We start from the raw sequence: 22,573 nt of genomic DNA, 5'->3' as shown, positions 1-22,573 counted from the left end.
AAAAGATAAGAATTTTTTAGGCTGCGTACTTATTTGAAATTTGTGATGCAGCTCTTGGATCCCAAAACTGTATCCAAAAATGTATGTCAGGGAAAGCTGCATGCAGCAAGCACGTATTGGGGAAATCTGTGAACAAAGGTGTGAGAATGATTTAAAATCCTGAAGCGTATATTATTATTGTAAGCCGCCCAGAGACCTCTGGGTAGTTTGGGCGGCATATAAATTGAATAAATAAATAAATAAATAAATAAAAATTGTATGAAAAGGAATGCATTTTTTTAAATTGTATTTAGGAAAAATTCTGATCAATGTGAAAACAGAAGGGAGCACAGTTATGGCTCATACATGCAAAATAGCCACAAGCAAGGCATATAGACTAATTAATCTCTCCCTAGATGTTTGTGTCACCCAGCCTGTCTTGTAGCCCCCGCGTTAGCCCAGCCAGCCACCAAAGTGGTGGAAGATACTCTCCCATTCCCAGTGCTGAAGAAAGGGTGTGATCAGATGGCAAGAAAAGGAGAGTGCCTGATTGCACCAGAAGGGGTGGCTTTCTCAAAAGCAACTTTCCTTTCAGGGATCCTTCCATCTGTGAAGGAATCACTCCCCCCCCCCAGAGACCCCAAGACGTTTAGCCCTGATGCTGGATCAACGAGGTCCAACTTGGTCACAGATCAGGATCAGGCTGGATTGCTATTGCAGGAGCCTTGCCTCAGACTCTGCCACAAGCAGTCCAAACTGAGCGCTGTTTCCCAATCTGATCCCATCCTAAGATTGATCTGCTCACCCACTCAGCTTCCGTACAGGGAACTGTGATTGATGCAGAATCCTTGGCCTGGCTCTGGCTGAGTGTGCAGCCAAGGGCATTGCAGCTTCGTGAGAGTCCTTTGCATGCCGGTCCAATCCCTGGCATTTTGAATCAGAACTGGGTGGAAAATGCCTGCCTGAGTCCTGGAGAATCTCTCTGTGGCTCAGTGCTGACAACACCAGGCCAGGCGGAGCAAACAGAGACCTGACTCAGTACATACGTATATAGTGGCTTTCCATCTTGGGCTGCCCGTGAACCCCTTTCAAAAATCTTCTGGACACAAAGGAAGACAAGGAGGAAAAGGCAAAGCTGGTTTCCTCTCCTCTGGCTGTTGCCTTAATCTCATCCCAAGCTTGTCTGCCAAAAGCAGAGAGGAGAGGATGATTTTAATAGCAGCTTAGAGGGTTCAGATAGGAGAAGGAACACATTATCTCCCAGAGGGTTTCAATTAATGGTATGAAATGCACAGCTTGGTCTTAAATCCTCCTATTCCACTTCCCACTCCCGATAAGTGATTATTTGCAAATCAGCTTTTGGTTCTATTATAGCAGGACCTATTTAAAAGAATGTTAGAGAAAGTTTTAAAAGAAAAAAGAAAAGAAACCCATTCCCTCCATGAAATGCATAAAGATTAAAATAATGGACATTTCCCCGCACCATCCATATTTGTGTCCATCAAAGATGTGCCTGCAATATCCTTTGGTCCAGTGCACTTACAACGTGTGAAGGATTTGCAGTATTCTTGTGCTTCAAGGAGACCCAAACATCTTGTGAACATTAGTGTCCTTCACTAAGCTGAGGGACTTATGCGGATGAATCTGTTTACTGTAACGGCATAGCCATACGTATCCTCTCTGCACATTTCTGTTCTGCTTTTAAAATCAGACCTCACAGTGTCAACTCTGAAAGTATGTGGAGAATGCTTCTATGTATTCCACCACTATAGCACACTGCTTTGATGAACATGACTCCACCTTTTGCCATCCTAGGGTTTGTCGTTTGGTGAGGCATTTAGCACATTCCACCAAAGTAAAGCACTAGATCTTTCCAAGAGCATTCTAAGTACCCTACCGTCGTGCTTGGATGGAGTGTAATATTACTCAAGTTGTTCAACATTTGGTGTTTCTGTGTTACATTTTATTATAACACAGCAAGTATTGTGTTTGGCAGATCTGGCAAGTGACTGAAAGCTGTGGAATGGCTAGTGGAAAGTATATACACATCCTGGTGTTGGTTGGTTAAGAGGGAATGGAAGGAGGCGATGAGAGGGTTACTTTTGAAGAATCTGTTAGAAACGCTATGGGAAGGGCAAAGAGTGAGGGGGGAAAGAGATTTTGAAGATGGCATCAAGGCAATGGGATGAATCTGTGGGGAGGAGAGTGAGAGTTTGTAAACCTATACATACAGTATGTGCCAAGTGCTCAGTGGGTGATGGGGGGGTCACACGTAAGCCCCATTCCATGCCCTTTTACCCAAAGCTAGGTAGCTTCTGGCTAGATTATAGTACATAAATAAATTTAGGATTTTAGTCCCTTCTTCCTCTCAATGTCATTGCCAGCCAGCACATGTAGCATGCCAAATAAGGGGGGGGGTGCTCCCCACAGGAAATGGGTTTATGACACGTGTTTGCCCAGTCTGTTATGAGCAGACCTTCAAGTAAGGAGATGCACAGACTAAATATAGTTTTCAGGGAACACTGATGGAAGGAAGGTTTTGATTTTGTGCCTAGGAAGAAGGCAAGATGAAGATATTCTTGTTTCTGCTCACTTTCCCATTGCTAGCTAGTGCTAGCTCTAATAACACAGTGATCATAGGCATGAAGTTGGAGAACAGCACCAAGCCAGGGGCTGCCAACTTAGAAAATGACATCGTTCAAGTGGTAGAAGGAAGCAGAATCCATCTTCGAATCTATGGGCGAGGTATCAATGAGTTCATCTGGCAGGCTGTCTATTTTGGGGAGATGCTGGCCTCAGAAACAACCTCTGGCGTTCCTCACAAAGATGCCTGCTGGGAAAAGACCAGTGACTTGCGGGTGCTTCCATATGCTTTAAAGGTACGAGGAAGAACTGCAGTGCTGCCTGTGATTGTCCAGACTCTGCGAAAGGAAATCCACCACAAGGACTATGTGCTGTGCGTTGCGGACAATCCTGAGCAGCCACAGCATGAACATAGGGACCACGATTTGTTCCTCCGTGTAGTGAAGGAAGAGAAATTGGGCCTTCCTCTCGAACTTCGTATTATTTTACTCATGGTATATCTGGGACTCTCAGGCATCTTCAGCGGCCTCAGCGTAGGCCTGATGTCTCTGAATCCCCAGGAACTGCGCATTTTGCAGAACGCTGGCACGGACAAGGAGAAGAGATACGCTTCCAGAATTCTGCCCCTCCGCGAGAAGGGCAATTACCTGCTGTGCTCTTTGCTGATCGCTAATGTCTTAGTCAACAACTGTTTCTCCATATCGTTTGACTTTCTGGTTGGAGCCAGCGTGGTGGCTATTGGCATCTCAACTTTTGCCATCGTCCTGTTGGGGGGGATAATCCCACAGGCTCTCTGCTGCCGCCATGGCTTGGCCATGAGCGCGAAGACCACCTTCATTACCCGGCTTGTCATGTGGCTGACATACCCAGTATCTTATCCTCTCAGTAAAATCTTGGACCGCATATTTGGTAAAGAAATAGGCACTGCCTACACCCGAGAGAAATTGCTGGATATGTTGAGGGTGACTCAGCCCTCCACAGGCCTCGGTAACGAAGAGCTGAACATCATCAAAGGAGCTCTGGAGCTGAGCACGAAGACGGTGGAAGATGTCAGGACCCCATTGCCGGACTGCTTCTTGATCAACACAGAAGCCACCCTTGATTTTGACACCATGACAGACATTCTGAAGAGTGGCTACACCCGTATCCCTGTCTATAGCGGGAAGAACAGAACTAATATTGTGGACATGCTGTTCGTCAAGGATCTTGCCTTTGTTGATCCTGATGACTGCACCCCGCTGAGGACAATCACCAAGTTTCACAAGCACCCGGTGCATTACATTTCAAATACCACCTCATTAGGAGCTGCGCTTGAAGAATTCAAAAAAGGTAACTATGGTGGTGGATCCAGGGTCAGGTTCCAACATTTTTCTGCAGCTTAGCGGTTTAAGAAGCACCTTTCAAACAGGCAGAACTGTGATCTTTTAGGACAGGTAAAACTGATGTAGTGGTTTGGGTACCTGGCAACCGAGCCAGTGGTTAGCATATTATTAATATTCCGAAACACCAGACACAGTCAATATTACGAAAACATTGACTGGTATTATGTAAAAGACACAAGTTCTTTTTTATTTTTTTATTTTATAATACAAAAAAAAAAAACACACCAAAAACATATGTGACAACAAAAATACAGGGGAAAAATTACAAATAATAGTGCTTATTATTAACTAAATTCTAACGTGCACCCCATACCCATGGGACTCCATTTAATAATATTTTATTATGGACTACATCTCCAAAATTGTATTGAGTATTCTTTAGAGGCTTTCCCCCTTCCTTTCACTAACACAAATTCCACAAATTTACCCCAAATATCATAAAAATTGTTAGAATTTATTTCCCCTCTGTTTATTTTAAGTTCAATAGTCAATTTATTGTTTAATGCAATATCCCATACTTCACAATACCAGTCTTCGATTTTAATATTATTTTTGTCTTTCCAAAATTTAGCTATTAATATTCTAGCACTTGTCATAAAATTGGTGATTAATTCTTTCGAGTAATAATCCAAATTTGTGTTATCAAAAATTGACAATAAAGCAATTTTAGCATTAAGATCAATATCTTTAACAAATATATCACACGTTTCCTTAAAAATCAATTTCCAAAATTTCTTAACCAATTTACATTCCCACCACATATGAAAATACGTATCAATTTCCTCATCATATTTCCAACATGCTTTGGGGTATGCTGGATTTATTATATTTAATTTTACAGGAGTCAAATACCACCTTAAGCAGATTTTTTTTAAAAAATTCCTTTATTCTTGTTGACATTAATCTTAAGACTCTCATCCTCCATATTTTTATCCAATCCTCTATATTAATTTCTATTTTTAAATCATTTCCCTAATTAATTTCAAACCTTCTATTCCCCATTCTTTTTCCTCTTGTTCCAAATTTATATTACAGTGGTGCCCCGCATACTGTAATGGGAAAACATCGTAAAACGGATCAAAAAAACCCATTGGAACTCATTAAACAAAGTTTAATGCGTTCCAAATGGGCCCAAAACTCACCGTTCTCTGATGTTTTCCCTTGTTCCGGCAGCCATCTTGGGTGTACCGGCGGCCATTTTGAGCATCCCAGTGGCCATTTTGGGTGTATCGGCGCCCATTTTTTTTGTTCCGGAGGCCATCTTGGGTTTACCGGCGGCCATTTTTTTGTGTTCTGGCGGCCATCTTGGTTGTACCGGCGGCTATTTTGAGAGTCCCGGCGGCCATCTTGGGTGTACCGGCACCCGTTTTTTTTGTGTTCAGGCGGCCATTTTGGAACCGCTGAACAGTTGTTCCCCCATCCTAGTGCGAGCATGCCCTCGCATTAGCGATGGGGAAATCCACATTGCAATGCGGATTCATCGTTCAACGGTGCACTTGTTATACGAGGCACCACTGTATATATTTTACTTACTATTCCTTTCAAATTTGTATCTTGCATATCTTCATGTGATGACAGAAATTGTTCGTACTTGGTAGGTTCACTACATTTGCCATTAGTTTTCAACCAATCCTTCGTCCAGGTGTCTAACTGAATAAGATTATACCATGATAGTTTATAAGTTTGAAGTTTAGACATAATCTACTCCTTCGAACTTATTTTGCACATCCAGTCCTTCAATCTTGCAGCCCTTTTATTCTTAAACGGTTCTACTAAATCCTTTAAATTTGTAGGAAAACTTTCTATCTCAGCCACTAATTTTAATGGTGAAGTTGAGGGACAAAACTTCTCTTTATATTTATTCCATATATTTAACAGATTTCTTAAAAAGGTGTTTTTCATCTGATTTATTAAACTTCTCTTTACTGTATTAAACAAGTATCCTTCCGCATTTCCATTTATTTCTAAAGATTCCATCTCCCACCAAATTAATTTTTCTTTATTGTATATAATATCTCCAATAACTCTTAATTGGTTTGCTATATAGTAATTTTTAACATTAGGCATACCTAAACCTCCTTTTTTTGAGCATTATACCAATATCTTTTACTTATTCTAGATTTTTTGCTTTGATTACAAAATCCATTAATTAATCCCTGTCAGTACTTAAAATCCTCTTCTTCTAATTGTATTGTTTGAATGCATCTTCCTCGTCTTCCTTGTTACATGAGCTAGATGCTTTTTAGCTAGTCTACATTCTTGGTCATACCATCCCCCTCTATGAGGGGCCGGGGAAGACTCCTGTGGCTTTTTGGTTAATAGGGGTCTTAAGTTAGAATTGATATAGTTGATGCCCTCTATTGAATCCCTATGTCCGATTGCAATATCCCTATGTACACTCAGCAGATGTGAGTTGTTTAACTGTTTCCGAATTGTTTGGTCAACAAGGGGGGGGCATTTTAAGCGTTTCCCTACACCCATAGTTCTCTCTGCCCAATCAGCTGGAGGTGGGGGCAACTGTGGAGTCGTCAGGGGAATGGAGAGACAGACAGGTAGGTGGTCGCTTTCAGGTCGGTCTATTATATTATATTTTGTCTCCTGGAGCACCAGCCAAGGGGAACAAAATATATAATCAACGACACTCCCTGCCCAACTATTAAGGAATGTGAAGTATCCTTTTGAATCATCCTGAGAGCTGCCATGAAGGCAAATTAGTTGTAGGCTGGACATTGTCTCGGCTACCTTCCTGCCTTGTTTATTGAGGACTTTATCCAAAGAAAGACGGTCAGATAGGAAGGGTTCGTTGTACTCTAGATCTGAATCAAATACCGTCTCAGTTAAGCCAGAGCCGACTCTGGCATTAAAGTCGCCACACAAAACTAGAGCTGCTCTCGGATGCAGGGACTCGCAGCGGTTGATAGCTTCTTCCAGTTCATTCCAGAAAGAGGTGGGATTTTCCGTTTTATCAGGTGGACAGTAGTCATTGATACATATTAGTGCCTTCAACCCATTGCCCCATGATCCCGTTACCAATACTGACAGAATGAAATTTCTTTCAGACTGGTAAATGACTTCCAACTTCACGTCCAATTTGACGGAGACTAAAATAGCTAAACCTCCTCTTGCTCTCCCTTTCCTAGATGTTTTAAGAGCAGGAAGCAGAAATGGGGTATCTCCATGTAACACCAGGGGAGAGGAATCAATTAGCCAGGTTTCCTGCAAACAAAGGATGTGAAACATTGAAAGAAATTTCACAAACTCCAGGTCCACCAACTTATTTTGCCATCCAGCGATGTTCCATGATAAAACTGAAAGTGAGCACTGGGAGTTGGAGCTGTTCTGTGAGTCAAGGCAGTTCTGTCATAAAAGGGTTGGAGCATCAGCAGAGGGTGTTGGTTCTGGATGTACTTCAGCCTAAATTGTGATGTTGGGCCGACGGGTTTCAAGGAGAGTCTCAAGCTCCTGCCTTACTGCCTCTACCTTTTTAAGTGTCAGTACCCGCTTTTCCCATGGGAGAGACATGAAACTGTCCAAAGCCTCTTTCGATAAAGCTTCATCTTCAATATCAAGCTGTAATTGCAAATCCCTTGGAGTTTGATTGGTGATAGGGCTAAATCTTATGGATGCTGGAACAGTAGGGGTTATTGCCACCTTAGGTTTGATCGGTGATTTCAGTGTGTGGCTGGTGGTTGAATTGTCCTTGGGGTCTTCTGGGTCTAGAAGAATCAGGTCCATAGGATGACAGTCCATCAACTGTGTGGAGATATTTGCCCACTTCTGTTGACTCATCATCCTAGAAGCTTGACCGTGGGTTTCATGTTTGAGTGGGGTAAGAATGAGTGGCATCACAGTATGATCTCTCAAGGATTCAGCTGATATTTGCAGAGAGGCCAAACTGTTTTTGGTTTCCTCCCAGTTGGTACTGAGTTCAGTGAGAGTAGCCAAGGCCTCCTTATCAAAGGGTGGAGCTTCAGACTGAGTGAGGGCAGTCTCCTGAAATGTCCTTTTCTTAGGTTTAAGTGCTTGATCCCTTGGTTGCAGAGTTGACGGAGATGCTGGGGCCATGAGGTTACTTTTTGGAGCTTCTGGCTTGGTTTCTGACTTGGTTTCTCAGCTGTTAGTGCTAGACTCTCTTTGTGTTAAGTTTCTCTGAAACAGGGGTATATAAGATGTGTCTGAGAAAACTCTAATGGGTGTGATCTGAAACTTGGCTAGAAAACTTTTCATTTTGAATAGCATGAGTGGGATCACTGCATGTTCAAAGGAGAGTTGTACCCTCTTATGACCCCTGGAATAAGGAAGCCATTTAATGGTTGTTAAGTCTATTTTGTGTACTTCTGTCATTAACAGTTGGCTAAGGGAAGATAAAACAGTCTCATGTGAATCCCATCTCCTCCTATTGATGGAGATTGGTGCGATTTGCAGCAGGATCTGAGTAGGCTCAAAGATATTCATGTTCCTTGCAGCCTCCCTCTGGTGTTGGGCAGGTTGGGGTTGGGGTTTCTTTTGTGGAACAATATTGTTGTTTTTCCCCATCTGGTTGCCTTGCATGTTCCTCTTTAATTGAGGGTTTCTTGGTGCTTGGATCAGTGATTCCATGAGTTTCCCCAAAGCGGATTCAACTGCATTCATTTTATGACACACCCTTTGTAGATTATTAAATATTGCGGAAACAGTTTGAGCTGTGAGCACACAGTATTCTGCTAAGTGGGTAGGCAGATGTTTGATAGTGGCATCTGAAAGAGCCTTAGCCGGGGAGGGCAGGGAAGGTTCAGCATTTAACTCCTCAGTGATTGGGAGCGTTTCATCCCCCAATATTGCAAATTGGTTGCTTATGGCTGTGAGGGGCCCAGCAATTAAATTACTCACTGCACAGTTGGTTGTTAGAAGCTTGTCTATTTTCAGTTGCTTCGCTGCTTTGGCTGGGTGATGACCTGGGCTTGATCTATGACATTTGTTTCCCATTCTTGCTAAATACACTATGTTTTAAGTTGGTGAGAATTTGAGGATTTGCTGATTGCAGGTTCAAGGCAATCTGTCTCCCTTGTTTATCTTAAATACTACTACTCATACAGTCACTCCTCTCCGGTATGCAATGTCCAAGTTTTCGTAAAGTAGGGGTAAAGGTTTTGTAATCCTTTGTGAGGAGGCTTGTAGTTCTGGAAGGGGAATTTAAAGCCACAGGTGTGAAGTAAACTCAAAAGAAATGCTTCAGCCAGAAACCTGGAGACATAATCTTCATTAAAAGTTAGGCAGTAAAAGCCCTTTGTTGTCTTAAGTGGCGCTCTTCTTCCTTCAAACCACCCAGATTCCAGTTAAAATATAAGGTAAAATATGATATAAAATATAAGGTAAAATATAAAAATACGTTTAAAAATATAAAAATATATAAAAGCTTCAGCGTTCAGCATTCAGTAAAAGGCTATTTTCGGACGGCAAGCAAATCTCATTCAAAGAAATGCTGCATGATTAGTTTTTCAGAGTAGGCAGTTTAAAATCATAATAAAACAATGCTAAGCAGTACTAAGCAAGTGGGGGAGGCTACTCCTGGTAGCGGCTGACCCTTCTATGATAAAAGCTGCAAGCAATAAAAACTTATTTCTAAAAGCTTAAACGATAAAAGAGTAAAAACATAAAAGGGAGTGGAGATTGGAGCTTGCCTGCTCGTTCCTCCCTCCGTTACAGAGAAAAACTCCAAATATTTATAACTGTTAAAACTATTTTAGATAGGGAGCGGAGCTCAATAGAGACACTACCTCCTCCCTCGCCGGAACCGGAAGCCTTCTAATTGTATTGGGAGCATTCTAAATAAAAAAGTAATCTTTGGTAATATTTTAATTTTAACTATAGCAATTCTGCCAAACCATGATAGTTTCAATTTAGCATACTCTTGCAATTTATCTTTAATTTTATTTTTTAATTTATTAAAAATTTTCTCCTTTAATATTTGAGTTGTTCTAACTACGTTTATACCTAAATATTTAATATGATTACACATTTTAACACTATATTTATTCACAAACATTTCTTGTTCCTGTATAGTATAATTAAACATCATCATTTGTGATTTTTGCCAATTAATCATTAAACCTGTTATTTCCCCAAATTTTTCTAAATGGTTTTTGATGTTTTCATACTCTCTAGTAGATTTTTAATAGTCAATAATGAATCATCAGCAAACAAATTAATTTTAATTATATCATTTTTATCTGTTCCTTTGATTGATTTATCGTTTCTTATTGCGTTAGCTAATAATTCTATAACCGTACAAAACAATATTGGTGAAAGTGGGCAGCCTTGTCTTGTGCCTCGGCCTAGAAAAATCTTTTCCGTTAAACCATCATTAACTATTACTACCATTATGGAGTTAATCCAAACCATAACCTCTTTTCTGAGATCTTGTCCCGGTTGCACTTGGAAATTCATTATTTTAATATTAGACCTTCTGAGGTTATCTTCCATATATATGAGCTTTTTATCAGTTTCAGAAATTTGTTGAGCCATGGACAGAATCATCTGATGTGATTCTGGCTAGCCAAAGTAATATAAACAGTATTTGTCCCACAGGGAAATCTCACCTGGCTGTTGTCCAAAAGATGGCAGAGGATGAGCGTCCATGTGAAGCGTTGGGTGTGGTGACCTTGGAGGATGTCATCGAAGAGATCATCAATTCAGAGATCATTGATGAGTCAGATATTTACAGTTAGGTTCATCTGCCTTTTTGTCTTGTTTGTAGAAAAGAACAGTGTTTGTGAGTGCATGTCTGTGACTGAGGGGTGGAGAGCGAGACAGGGAGAACGCAGAACATAAAGAATTTTAATTAGTGGAGACTAATCTAGCATGAGGGGGACATGGTGGCGCTGTGGGTTAAACCGCAGAAGCTTCTGTGCTGCAAGGTCAGAAACCCAGCCATCGTAAGATTGAATCCACGCGACGGAGTGAGCTCCCGTCGCTTGCCCCAGCTCCCGCCAACCTAGCGGTTCGAAAGCATGTAAATGCGAGTAGATTAATAGGTACCACCTCAGTGGGAAGGTAATGGCATTCCATGTCTAGTCGCACTGGCCACGTGACCACGGAAACTGTCTTCGGACAAATGCTGGCTCTATGGCTTGGAAACGGGATGAGCACCGCCCCCTAGAGTCAGACATGACTGGACTAAATGTCAAGGGGAACCTTTACCTTTAATCTACCATGCATTTCCTTTTTCCAAGCTGACTTGGCTACCACTGCTACAGTGTGAAATACTTTGGGGAGCTTGATCTTGAACAGTTATTTCTAAAGCTATACAAAAGACCTGGTTCTAGTAGATGTGATGTCAGTTCTGAGACCATGCTTTCTTCCCAGATAGTTGAGTGCTTGGCTAGATAGCTAAATTGGATCAAGCTGGCTTAGGTTCAGTAGGGTTGCATAAGGTTGCACATAGCCCCATCTGCAATCATCTTTGGCAACCCTGGCACTGCTGACTAGCCTTTTTGCCTTCTTCCTTTGCAGCGGACAACCGTACTAAGAGAAGAGTCAGCAGCAGGAGGGAATGGGATTTTTCCGTGTTCAAGGGGAATTACGGAGCTAAAATCTCACCTCAGCTCCTCTTGGCCGCCCATCGATTCCTCTCCGCAGGTATAAATCTCCAACATCCACTGGGGATTATAGGCTGGTTGCCATTTTATTGTGCAGACACACGGGCCAGAAGGAAGTGGTCTGATCCAGGGGCCACTATGAGTGGCAGGGAGGTGAAGCCAGAAGTGATGTCTGAATAATACCATCTCCTTTAGGGAAGTGTTTTCTCAGGCAAGGATCTTCCACTTTGTTGAGTTCTCCTTGGTGTATCCAGGTTTTAGAAAAGTTACTTTTTTTGGACCACAACTCCCAGAATCCCCAAACGGAATGGCCACTGAGATTACAAAATGTTCCTTCTTACCACAAGTAGATCATGCAAGTTGTGTGAATGGGCTGCCTACCTGCAAGGTAGTCTTTACAGAGGAGGACAGGATCTGTTTTCAATCATTCCAGAATGCAGGGCCCGTAATAATGAGCTCAAGCTATGGGAAGCCAGATTTAGGATGAATGATGTCTTAATTGTTAGAGCAGTATGACAATGGAACCAATTACCTCAGGAAGTGGTGAGTGCTCCAGCACTGGAGGCATTTAAGAGAAAATTGGACAACCATCTGTCCTGTTTTGATTTGGATTCCTGCAGTGAGCATGGGGTTAGACTTGATGGCCTTATAGGCCTCTTCCAGCTCTATGATTCTATGCTTTCTGAACTACAATTCTCAGAAGCCCTCAGCTAGTGATTCTGGGATCTGAGATCTCAGTCAGTCAGTTAACCAACCAACCAATCAATCATATCACTTTTCCAAGCTCTGGGTGAGTTTTTGACTCCTGTTCTCTCTCTGGATCTTGCAGAGGTAAGCCCATTTTCTCCTGATCTCCTCTCGGAAAAATACTTGCAGCATCTCCTGCACCAACGGGATGTGGTTTGTGAACTGCGATTTAATGAGGACCAGAAGGACTCCCCCCACCATTACCTCTATGAAAATTCCAAAGAGGCTGACTACTTCATCCTCATCTTGAAGGTATTTTGTGACCAGACCAGACTCAAGTTTATTGCATTAGCTAAAAGCCGTCACAATTGTTTAAAATACAAATATAATCAAATAAAATCAGAATAAAATCACGGAAATATAAAATAATAAGAGACCGTTCATATCTGGGAGTCTCCAGCCCAATTGATTGCAATGGCTCTCAGGGAATTAGCGTCAATGTTTCTGGCCGCTTTTGCTAACAGCGCTGTTCTATAAGTGATAAATGGGTCACAATCCGAAAGCAACCTGACCACCTTTGTCTGAGGTCTTTCCTCCTGTAGTGCAACCAAAAGGTTACCCAGGAATTTTTCTCTGGGGTTTTGATAGAGCTGACAGTTAAGTAAATAGTGGACAACATCCTCTATCTCACCTGCTCCGCAAATACACAGCCTCAGATGCTTAGGTACATTCATGTACCTGCCGTCTAAGACAGCGGTTGGCATGGTTTGATAACAGAGTTCTGTAAATGTGGTTCTCAAGGAGAGAAAAGTAAGTGTTTGTAAATATTGCGCCCTTGAGTGGTTTCTTTTCAGCAGGTGGTACCACTGAGAGAAATTTGAAGAGTGGATTGAGGATAAGTCCTGGTCGTTATCCAATTTGTAGAGCCAGTCCCTCAACATTCTTTTAACCCCTGAGAAAACAAAAATATCGGTAGAGAGGGATTTAGATTTTAGTAGGGCTTGAACTGAGGTTGCCCAGACGCCACTCTTCCATTGCTCTACCATGCAACGTTTGGGTAGACGTTGGTCGGGCATATCCATCACCCTCTTATCATAACAGAGGATAGCTAGCGTTGCCCTGGCTTTAATGGACACCATACCTGTCTCTGTTCTGAGAAAAGCTGCTGGGGTCCCCTGGGGTAGCGCGAGGATGTGCCTCAAAAATTTATTCTGTCCTACTTCAAGGTGGTGTAGGTTGTTCTGATTCATACCCCAGATCTCAATTCCATAAAGCATTTGAGAGGTGACCCTCCCTGAAAATACTTTTAAAGCTGGGGTTACTAGTTTGCCACCTTTAGAATGAAAAAATTTGACCAGAGCATGGCTAGTTTTTTGAACTGATATTTTCATGCTCTGTATCTGGGATTTCCAGCAGTTTTTCTCATCGAAATGCACTCCCAGGTATTTGAAGGTCTGGACTTGTTCTATTTTGTTTTCACCTATAGTCCAGCTAAATTTGGGGGGATGCTTTCCAAAAGTCATCACTTTAGATTTTGTATAATTTATTTTTAATTGCTCTAGGTGGCTAAACTCTTGGAGCTTATTTAAGCTTCGTTTCAATCCCTTTTTGTTCATAGATAATAGAACAATGTCATCAGTGTATATGAGACATGCAATCTTGAAGTTCCCAATTGAGGGGGCGAAATGGTCTGGATGGTTTAAGGCTGTTACAGTATTATTAATATAAAAGTTAAAAAGTAGGCGTGCGAGTAAGCATCCTTGTTTTACCCCTTTGCTAATGTGAATTTCCTCTGTCAGCCTTCCATCTGTGCTAATCCTTACCCTCGACGTTGTGTTGGAGTATAGTTCTTGTATTAGGGTTAGAAGTCTCTTATCAATGTTGGTCTCTGTGAGCTTATCCCACAGGCGGTTTCTAGTGATTGTGTCGAATGCAGAGGAGAAGTCAATAAAAGCCATGAACAGCCATTTATATGGACTGGAGGTATATTTGCACACGAGATGATGTAGCACGTAGATTTGATCTACTGTGCTATGGCCCTTCCTAAAACCTGCTTGTTCCTGATGAAGGATATTATTTTCCTCCATCCATTTAGTCAGCTTCTGGGAAAGAAGGCGGGTATAAAGCTTAGAGCTAATATCCAGTAAGCTGATTGGGTGGTAATTCTGGGGGGTGGATTTATCGCCTGTTTTGTAGATTGGGAAAATTATGCTCTGCCTCCACCCATCGGGAAGAATTCCTGTAGCATTAATGTGAGAGAAGAGCTGTGCTAGGACTGGGGCCCACCATTCCGGGTTGTTCTTATACACCTCTGGCGGGATCATGTCCTCGCCAGGTGCTTTTTCTGTTGCTAAGGCATCAATAAGTTTATGCACTTCCCGTTCTGAAACTGGGGGCCATTCGGGTGTAGAGTTTAGTAGAGTCTGGAGGGTTCTCACTTTCTGTGGCCCAGTGTTTGCATCACTATTGAAAATAGTTTGAAAGTGTTGGCACCAGGCCTTTGCTGTGATGCAGGCATTTGGTGCAGGATTGGGACCTATATCCATAGCTGAGACCATACTCCAGAATTTTTGCTCTTTCTTTTCCAGCACAGCCTGCCCTAGTTCCTCCCACTGGGCTGACATGAATGCCCATTTCTTTTGTTTTAAAAGTTCATTATATTTTGAGCGGTAGCAAGCCAACACCTCCAGATTTGAATTTGAGTGCATCTTCCTCGTCTTCCTTGTTAAATGAGCTAGATGCTTTTTGGTTAGTCTACATTCTTGGTCATACCATTCCCATCTATGTGGGGCCGGGGAAGACTCCTGTGGCTTTTTAGTTAATAGAGGTCTTAAGTTAGAATTGATATAGTTGGTGCCTTCTATTGGCTCCCTATGTCCGGTTACAATATCCCTATGTGCACTCAACAGATGTGGGATGTTTAGCTGTTCCCGAATTGTTTGGTCGACAAGGGGGGGACCATTTTAAGCGTTTCCCTACAATCATAGTTCTCTTTGCCCAATCAGTCAGTGGTGGGGGCAACTGTGGAGTTGTCAGGGGGATTGAGAGACAGATGGGTAGGTGGTCACTATCGAGTTGGTCTAATATATTATATTTTGTCTCCTGGCACACCAACCTAGGGGAGCAAAATATATAATAAACGACACTCCCTGCCCGACTATTAAGGAAGGTGAAATATCCTTTTGAGTGATCCTGAGAGCTGCCATGAAGGCAAATTAGTTCTAGGCCAGACATTGTCTCGGCCAGCTTCCTACCTTGTTTGTAGAGGACTTTATCAAAGAAAGACGGTCAGATAGGAAGGGTTCATTATACTCTAGGTCTGAATCAGCTGTTGTCTCAGTTGATCCAGAGCCAATTCTGGCATAAAGTCACCACACAAAATTACAGCTGCTCTTGGGTGCAAAAACTCACAGCGGTTGATGGCTTCTTCCAATTCATATCAGAAAGAGGTGAAATTTTCTGTTTTACCAGGTGGACAGTAGGCACTAATACATATTGGTGCCTCCAACCCATTGCCCCATGTTCCCCTTACCAATGCTGACTGAATAAAATTTCTTTCCGATCGGTAAATGACTTCCAGCTCCACGTCCAATTTGACAGAGACCAAGATAGCTAAACCTCCTCTAGCTCTCCCTTTCCTGGATGTTTTAAGAGCAGGAAGCGGAAATGGGGTATATCCATGTAACACCAGGGGAGAGGAATCAATTAGCCAGGTTTCCTGCAAACAAAGGATGTGAAACATTGAAAGAAATTTCCCAAACTCCAGGTCCATCCAGCGATGTTCCATGATAAAACTGAAAGTGAGCACTGGGAGTTGGAGCTGTTCTGTGGGTCAGGGCAGTTCTGTCATAAAAGGGTTGGAGCATCGGCAGGGGGTGTCAGTTCTGGATGTACTTCAGCCTGAATTCAAGGAGAGTCACAAGCTCCTGCCTTACTACCTCTACCTTTTTAACTGTCATTACCTGCTCTTCCCATGGGAGAGAGGTGAAGCTGTCCAGGGCCTCTTTTGATAAAGCTTCATCTTCAATATCAAGCTGTAGCAGCAGATCCCTTGGAGATTGATTGGTGATAGGGCTGAATCTTATGGATGCTGGAACAGTAGGGGTTATTGCCGCCTTAGGTTTAATGGGTGATTTTATTTATTTATTTATTTATTTATTTGATTTTTACCCCGCCCCTCTAGACAACGTCTACTCGGGGCGGCTTACATCAGTTAAAACAAGTTAAAAAACATATAAAATGCATTTATACTAAATTAGTACTAAACAAAAGGTTTCCAAGATGGTGGTATAAAAAAAAAAAAGATAGAGAAAGAGAAAAGGAAAATGACTTAATTGACTGGGGGGTAGGCCTGTTTAAACAACCACGTTTTTAATTGGCTTTTGAAAACCCCCAGCGAGGGTGCCAGTCGGATTTCAGTGGGGAGTGTGTTCCACAGCCGAGGGGCAACCGCCGAGAAGGCCCGGTTTCTTGTTTTCTCCTTCTGGGCCTGCCTAGTGGTTGAGTTGTCCTTGGGGTCTTCTGGGTCTAGAAGCATCAGGTCCATTGGATGGCAGTCCATCAACTGTGTAGAGATATTTCCTCATTTCTGTTGGCCCATCATCCTAGAAGCTTGGAAATGAGTTTCATGGTTGGGTGGGGTAAGAATGAGTGGCATCACAGTATGATCTCTCAAGGATTCAGTTCATATTTGTAGAGAGGCCAAGCTGATTTTGGTTTCCTCCCAGTTGGTACTGAGTTCAGTGAGAGTAGCTAAGACTTCCTTATTAGAGGGTGGGGCTTCAGAATGAGTGAGGGCTGTCTCCTGAAAGGTCCCTTTCTTAGGTTTAGGTGCTTGATCCCTTGGTTGCAGAGTTGGAAGAGATGATGGTGACATTGATTTACTTTTCGGTACTTCTGCCTTGGTTTCCCGGCTGTTAGTGCTAGGTTCTCTTTGTGTTGAGATTTTCTGAAGCAGGGGTGTATGTTGTGCAGTCTCTTTAGATCTGCCCATCAGCCAAGAAAAAGCACATGCCCTGCATCCTATAAAGATGGAGGAATTGGTCCAATTAGCGTCTTAATACTAAAACATTGAATTTGCCTTTCTGTTACAGGGGAAGGTGGAGGTGGAGGCGGAAGCTTATAATGACAAAATGAAATTTGAAAACGGCCCCTTTTCCTATTATGGTGCCATGGCGTTGGGTTCACCTTTCTCAGCAGGTAATCTTTGACTCCCTTTCCCTACAGAGTTCCATCCCTCCCTATAACTGCGGCCTGAGCCCCTGGTGGGTTTTCATCAACTTCCTCCTGCACGAGGAAGGTGGCAGGAGAAAAGGGAGGTGGTGCTGCTAGCTGGCCTTGTAGGCAGAGGGACATCCCACTCTTTGAGCTACATTTACAGTGGTACCTCGACTTACGAATGTCTCCACTTGTGAACATTTCGAGTTACGAACGGCTCCGTTTGCAAAATGTTGCTTCGACTTGCAAATGGAGCCTTGACTTATGAATGAAAAAAACCTTTCCTGCCCCTTTTTTTGACTTAAGTTCATTTTAGGTCAAAAGAAGAAGAAAATTTAAAAAAATCTGCCCCTAGTGGTAGAGGACGGATTAACCAACTTTGCATTAGGTCCCACGGGAACTGTGCAGTTATCAGTTGTGCAACTAGATACATGTAACATGAAGTTGCGTAGGCTGATGCAAAATTTGCACCACGGTGGAAATCACACTTGGGGAGGCAGTTGCATGTATAGAGTTGTGCCTCTGTTTTTCCAATGAGTTGCTCAACCAGTTGTGCAACTAGATACATTGCCTTGGTGTAACTCCCCATGAATTTCTGCAGGCGTAATGTTACACTGTGCCAAGCACAATAGGATTTCAGCCAGTAAAATACGGAAAACGCATTATTCGAGCAACTGGCAAGCAGGGGCTCAAATCCCCATGCCTCCGTCTCCCGTGAAAAATGAAATCGAACTAATAAATCATTGGATACACTAGCTGGTGACTAGCTGCTGGCCCTGGCCAAGATGCAAGAGGCAAATAAAGCTAAACAGAAGAAAAACCAATGTGTTGGTGATGGAATGCAAGTCATTGCACGAGCAGAGGAGCAGGGATATACAAATTTTGCCACTTTTTGACATTTGGTTCCTGAGCCTCTTTGTAAGCTGTGTTTTCATATCAGATATTGATTTTCTGCCATCTAGTGGTTTCACTAGGAGACAATTTTCAAATAATCCAGAATTCTATAGTCAGGGTGCCAGAACTGCTAGCCCAGTCCAATAGAACCCCATGTACTTTCTAGGGAGATGGCTTAGTCAAATGATACTGTTGTTTTTCCTCTTAACTGTGAAAATAAAAAGACTGGAGGATATGGTAGGGAAACACAGGAAGGTTAGAAGTGGAAGATGCCAATAAAAATTCAATGGATGAGACAGGAGGACTGCATGATAACAAAGTGGAAACACCTCCAGAATTCTGTGCCTTTCCTTTCTTCCCGTCCTCCAGTTGTCTTTCATAAAAAGCTATCATGAAAAGTGAGGTTGTGGGAGTGTACTTAAAATGGACGGAGTTTAATCTTTTAGAAGAGGAAGCCATGCAAGCATATCAGGCAAAAAGAAAAGAAAAATACAAAATAAAGAAGACAAATACATTTGTGGCACCTTCAAGACTAAGTGCTGTATTTTAATGTGAGCTTTCATTGACAAGTTCACTTCTTCACACAGAAGAGAGAGTTTATTCTGTTGCTTTTTAATCCTATCGTAAGCTGCCTTGGGTCCCAGTTTTGTAAGGAAGACAGAAAGACAGGGGCCATGCTGGGTCTGGGAGTGGCAGTCCAAAGAAATAATTTTTAAAATAAATGCTGGTTAGGAGGTTCCTTAAGTCTGCAGGACAACTCTGCTCCTACTCACTGTTTTTCACCTCTCAAAATCAGTGCCTGAGAACTTGTGGATGTTGACAAAAGAACAAACGTCCTTTTATTAAGTGGTAAAGAAATGCTCAAGGCAGAGAAGTTAAGAGGATAGCATGGGCTCCTCCTAGGAGGCATTGGATGTACACAGGATGAGTAGCACCTGTTAATTAGTCATCTTTCTGGATAATAAGGGTGCAAGAAAGTTTTATTTTGAAATTAGCTTAAGCGTAGAACTGATGTAAGTTTTTTACTGTAATGAACAATATGTTCTAGTTATTAAATTTCTCTTAAAGGGCGAGAGCAAGTGTAGTGTAGTGGATTGAGTGATGGACTAGGACTCAAGAGTTCTGCGTTCAAATCCCAGCTTGGCTATCAAAATATACTGGGCTGTGTGTGGCACTGGTAGAGCCACCTCTTAAATATCCCGCTTAGAAACCTTGGAAATCCTACCAGATTAGCCATGAGATAGAATCAGCTTGTCAGCCCAGAACATACCCATTCTTAAAGGATATATCAAGGTATTTCCGCAGGCATTTTGATAGGAACATTTTAAGATTTCATACCATTCTCTCATCAGTTCTAAGTCTCTCTTCCCAATTAACAGAAATGAATGGAAAAGAACACACAGCACGAGGAGTTGTGTCAACATTCCAAAGAGTAATAACTAACATGTTGCTTTTCAAACACTGGCTGAAATCCTGTTGCACAGTTATGCAAAAGACGTAAATTGAAGGGCCAACTGACAGTAAATCGCCTTAGGCATTATCTGTAGCATCCCAGGTCATGCACCTCAGTATGCAACAAATAATTCCTGTGGAGATTTCTTAACTGATGTCAGTATGCCAAGTTACAGCATTTAAGTAACTGCATGACAAGATTTCAGCCACAGCAATGAACAACAGGAGCAAACTACTTTTTAAACGTAACTTTTTATCTCTGGTAGATAGTAAGTTGAGTGAAACATAAGAGAGAAAGGGGGACCCTGCAGCCTATCAAGCACTCAATTCCTACCTTATTGCCCCTTTGTCTAGATGTCAACTCCACAGTTCACTCAGGCAACGGTGTTAGCCATGACTACATGATGCCTGCCCACAGCAGCAGCAGCACCACCACCACCCAGCAGGTTCTGCCCAGTGCCAGTCCGCGATACGTAGCAGACTACACACTCCGTGCCCTCTCTGATCTCCTCTACATCAAGGTGAGGCTTGGGCAGATATCGATAAGTGGGGAAAAGACACATTTGGGAAAGTGGAAGTGTGGCCATACCTCTACTGATAGCTACAATCAAGGGTGGGTGGGTGGTTTCCTGAATTGTCTTCAACAGAGATTCGTGGAATGTGGGCAGAGCAGCTATATCTAATAGTCTGTTCCTCTTTCCAAGGGCAAACTGAATGTGATAATGGCAAACCCACGTGAAGACTTGGGTCTCTAGTCCATTGCATGCCTATAAGGTTGAGAGACGGAGTGGGTGTGCCTTAAACTGCACTATGGTTGGTCAAAAGAGAAGAGGCGGGTTGTCTTTCTCCTACCTTGAGGGCAGGGATTAGATCCCCAGTTTATTTTCTACCAAAGACACCTAGGCATCCCTCATGCCTGTGGCTACAGCCTGTGGAATCTCCTTTGCTTAACTGGCCATGAGAGCTGGAGTCTAAGATCTGACATGGCTGTATCTTTAACATAAGCAAAAGGAGTAGCAAGTGACAGTGGAAAGACCACAAAGACACACATTTGTGGGAGGAGGGAATAATCCCCAAGGGAAAGTGGATTTTAAAACAAAACAAAACATGGAGAGGGGTGGGGGGGAAAAAGCAGAGTGGAGATGGATGGGTAAATTGGAAGACGTCTGCATGTGCTAAAAGCCACAGGGATCTCTAATACGTACCGACATGATAGCCAGGGCCCTCACCAGGTCTTGAACTGCCGCTCCCATGATCGGTGTGGCCTGGCAAGTCTCCAGACACTCCCAATATTTTGCAGACTAGATATTTCCCATTAATGGTATTCCACCCAAGCCTGGGCCGCTTGTAGACCGACTGCAGATTAAATGAGTACATTAAAGGGGATATATATCCCCTGCCATTCACAAGTGTGGCCTATGATAATAGGATTTCCTCAAAGATGCATGACTTAAAAGTTAGTTTATATTGCTTTTTAAACTAACTATGAGCTAATCACTTGATTTTGACATATGGAGACTCTTTCCAGAGTTTCCTAGGTATGGAGTACTCAGAAGTGGTTTGCCCTTCCCTTCTGGGACCATGTGGGACTGAATAGCTTGTCCAAGGCCACCCAGGCTGGCTCTTTTCCTACAAGGCATCAAGAGAACTGGACTCCCAACCTGGTGTTCTGACTCACTGAGCGATCGAGCCAGCCCACTTTAAGTTTTGTTTCTCTTCTGTGCCATCAAGTCAGAACCAACTACGAGTGACCCTCATAGGGCTTTAAAGGCAAGTAAGATATTTAAGGAGTGGCTTTACCAGTTCCATTTTCCCACAGAGGGCTTCTTAACTAGGGTTAACCACTCTATCCACTACACCACAGTGGGGGTATCCCCACTGTCACCTTCAGCCTACATGCAAGTATTTGGCTGGTCCAGAATGCTATGGGTGTAGAGTTTCCCACAGCCCCTGTGCTTCAGGCTTGCTACATCGGGTACCACGTCTCAAAAGGAGATGCAATATACAGGGATTTGCTGAGAAAAAGGTACTAATGAGATCCGATTGTGCATGCTGAGCAACTGGCACTATAACTCCGAATGGTTTTCCCCTCCCTCCCTCCCTGTTCCCCAAAGCAGATCACACAGACTCAGTATCAGGAGTGTCTGATGGCCTCACTAGCAGAGAGCAATACTGATGCTAAGAAAAGCCAGGAGCCTAAGACTGCCTGCAGCACCGAGGAACCTGACCTTCCAAGTGCTGAGAAGAAGGTGATGCCCAGGCAGGAGACCGAAGGGAGCAATACTGCTGCTGCTTCTACGAAAAGCCAGCGGCTGAAGACTGTCTCCAGCACCAAGGGATCTGACCTTCCAAGTGCTGAGAAGAAGGTGATGCCCAGGCAGAAGACCAAAGGGAGCAATACTGCTGCTGCTTCTGCGAAAAGCCAGCGGCTGAAGACTGCCTCCAACACCAAGGGATCTGACCTTCCAAGTGCTGAGAAGAAGGTGATGCCCAGGCAGGAGACCGAAGGGAGCAATACTGCTGCTGCTTCTGCGAAAAGCCAGTGGCTGAAGACTGCCTCCAACACCAAGGGATCTGACCTTCCAAGTGCTGAGAAGAAGGTGATGCCCAGGCAGGAGACTGAAGGGAGCAATACTGCTGCTGCTTCTACGAAAAGCCAGCGGCTGAAGACTGCCTCCAACACCAAGGGATCTGACCTTCCAAGTGCTGAGAAGAAGGTGATGCCCAGGCAGGAGACCGAAGGGAGCAATACTGCTGCTGCTTCTGCGAAAAGCCAGCGGCTGAAGACTGCCTCCAACACCA

The 22,573-nt window shown here is 43.1% G+C and overlaps 1 protein-coding gene across 1 annotated transcript; it reads left to right on the top strand.

Annotated features, from left to right (window-relative positions):
- The first annotated feature begins 409 nt into the window (after positions 1–409).
- Positions 410–18,473, top strand: LOC110090949 (metal transporter CNNM4). The gene is made up of 5 exons (XM_078380135.1): positions 410–3,891; positions 10,512–10,646; positions 11,436–11,561; positions 12,351–12,520; positions 17,302–18,473. Exons 1-5 carry the CDS (start codon positions 2,547–2,549, stop codon positions 17,416–17,418), a joined length of 1,893 nt encoding a protein of 630 aa, XP_078236261.1. The 5' UTR covers positions 410–2,546; the 3' UTR covers positions 17,419–18,473.
- Positions 18,474–22,573: the final 4,100 nt, after the last annotated feature.

Source organism: Pogona vitticeps, chromosome 9 (genome assembly GCF_051106095.1).
Source record: "Pogona vitticeps strain Pit_001003342236 chromosome 9, PviZW2.1, whole genome shotgun sequence".
NCBI lineage: Eukaryota > Metazoa > Chordata > Lepidosauria > Squamata > Agamidae > Pogona > Pogona vitticeps.
Note: the sequence above shows the minus strand (reverse complement) of the source record. Positions and strands in the feature narration are given on the sequence as shown.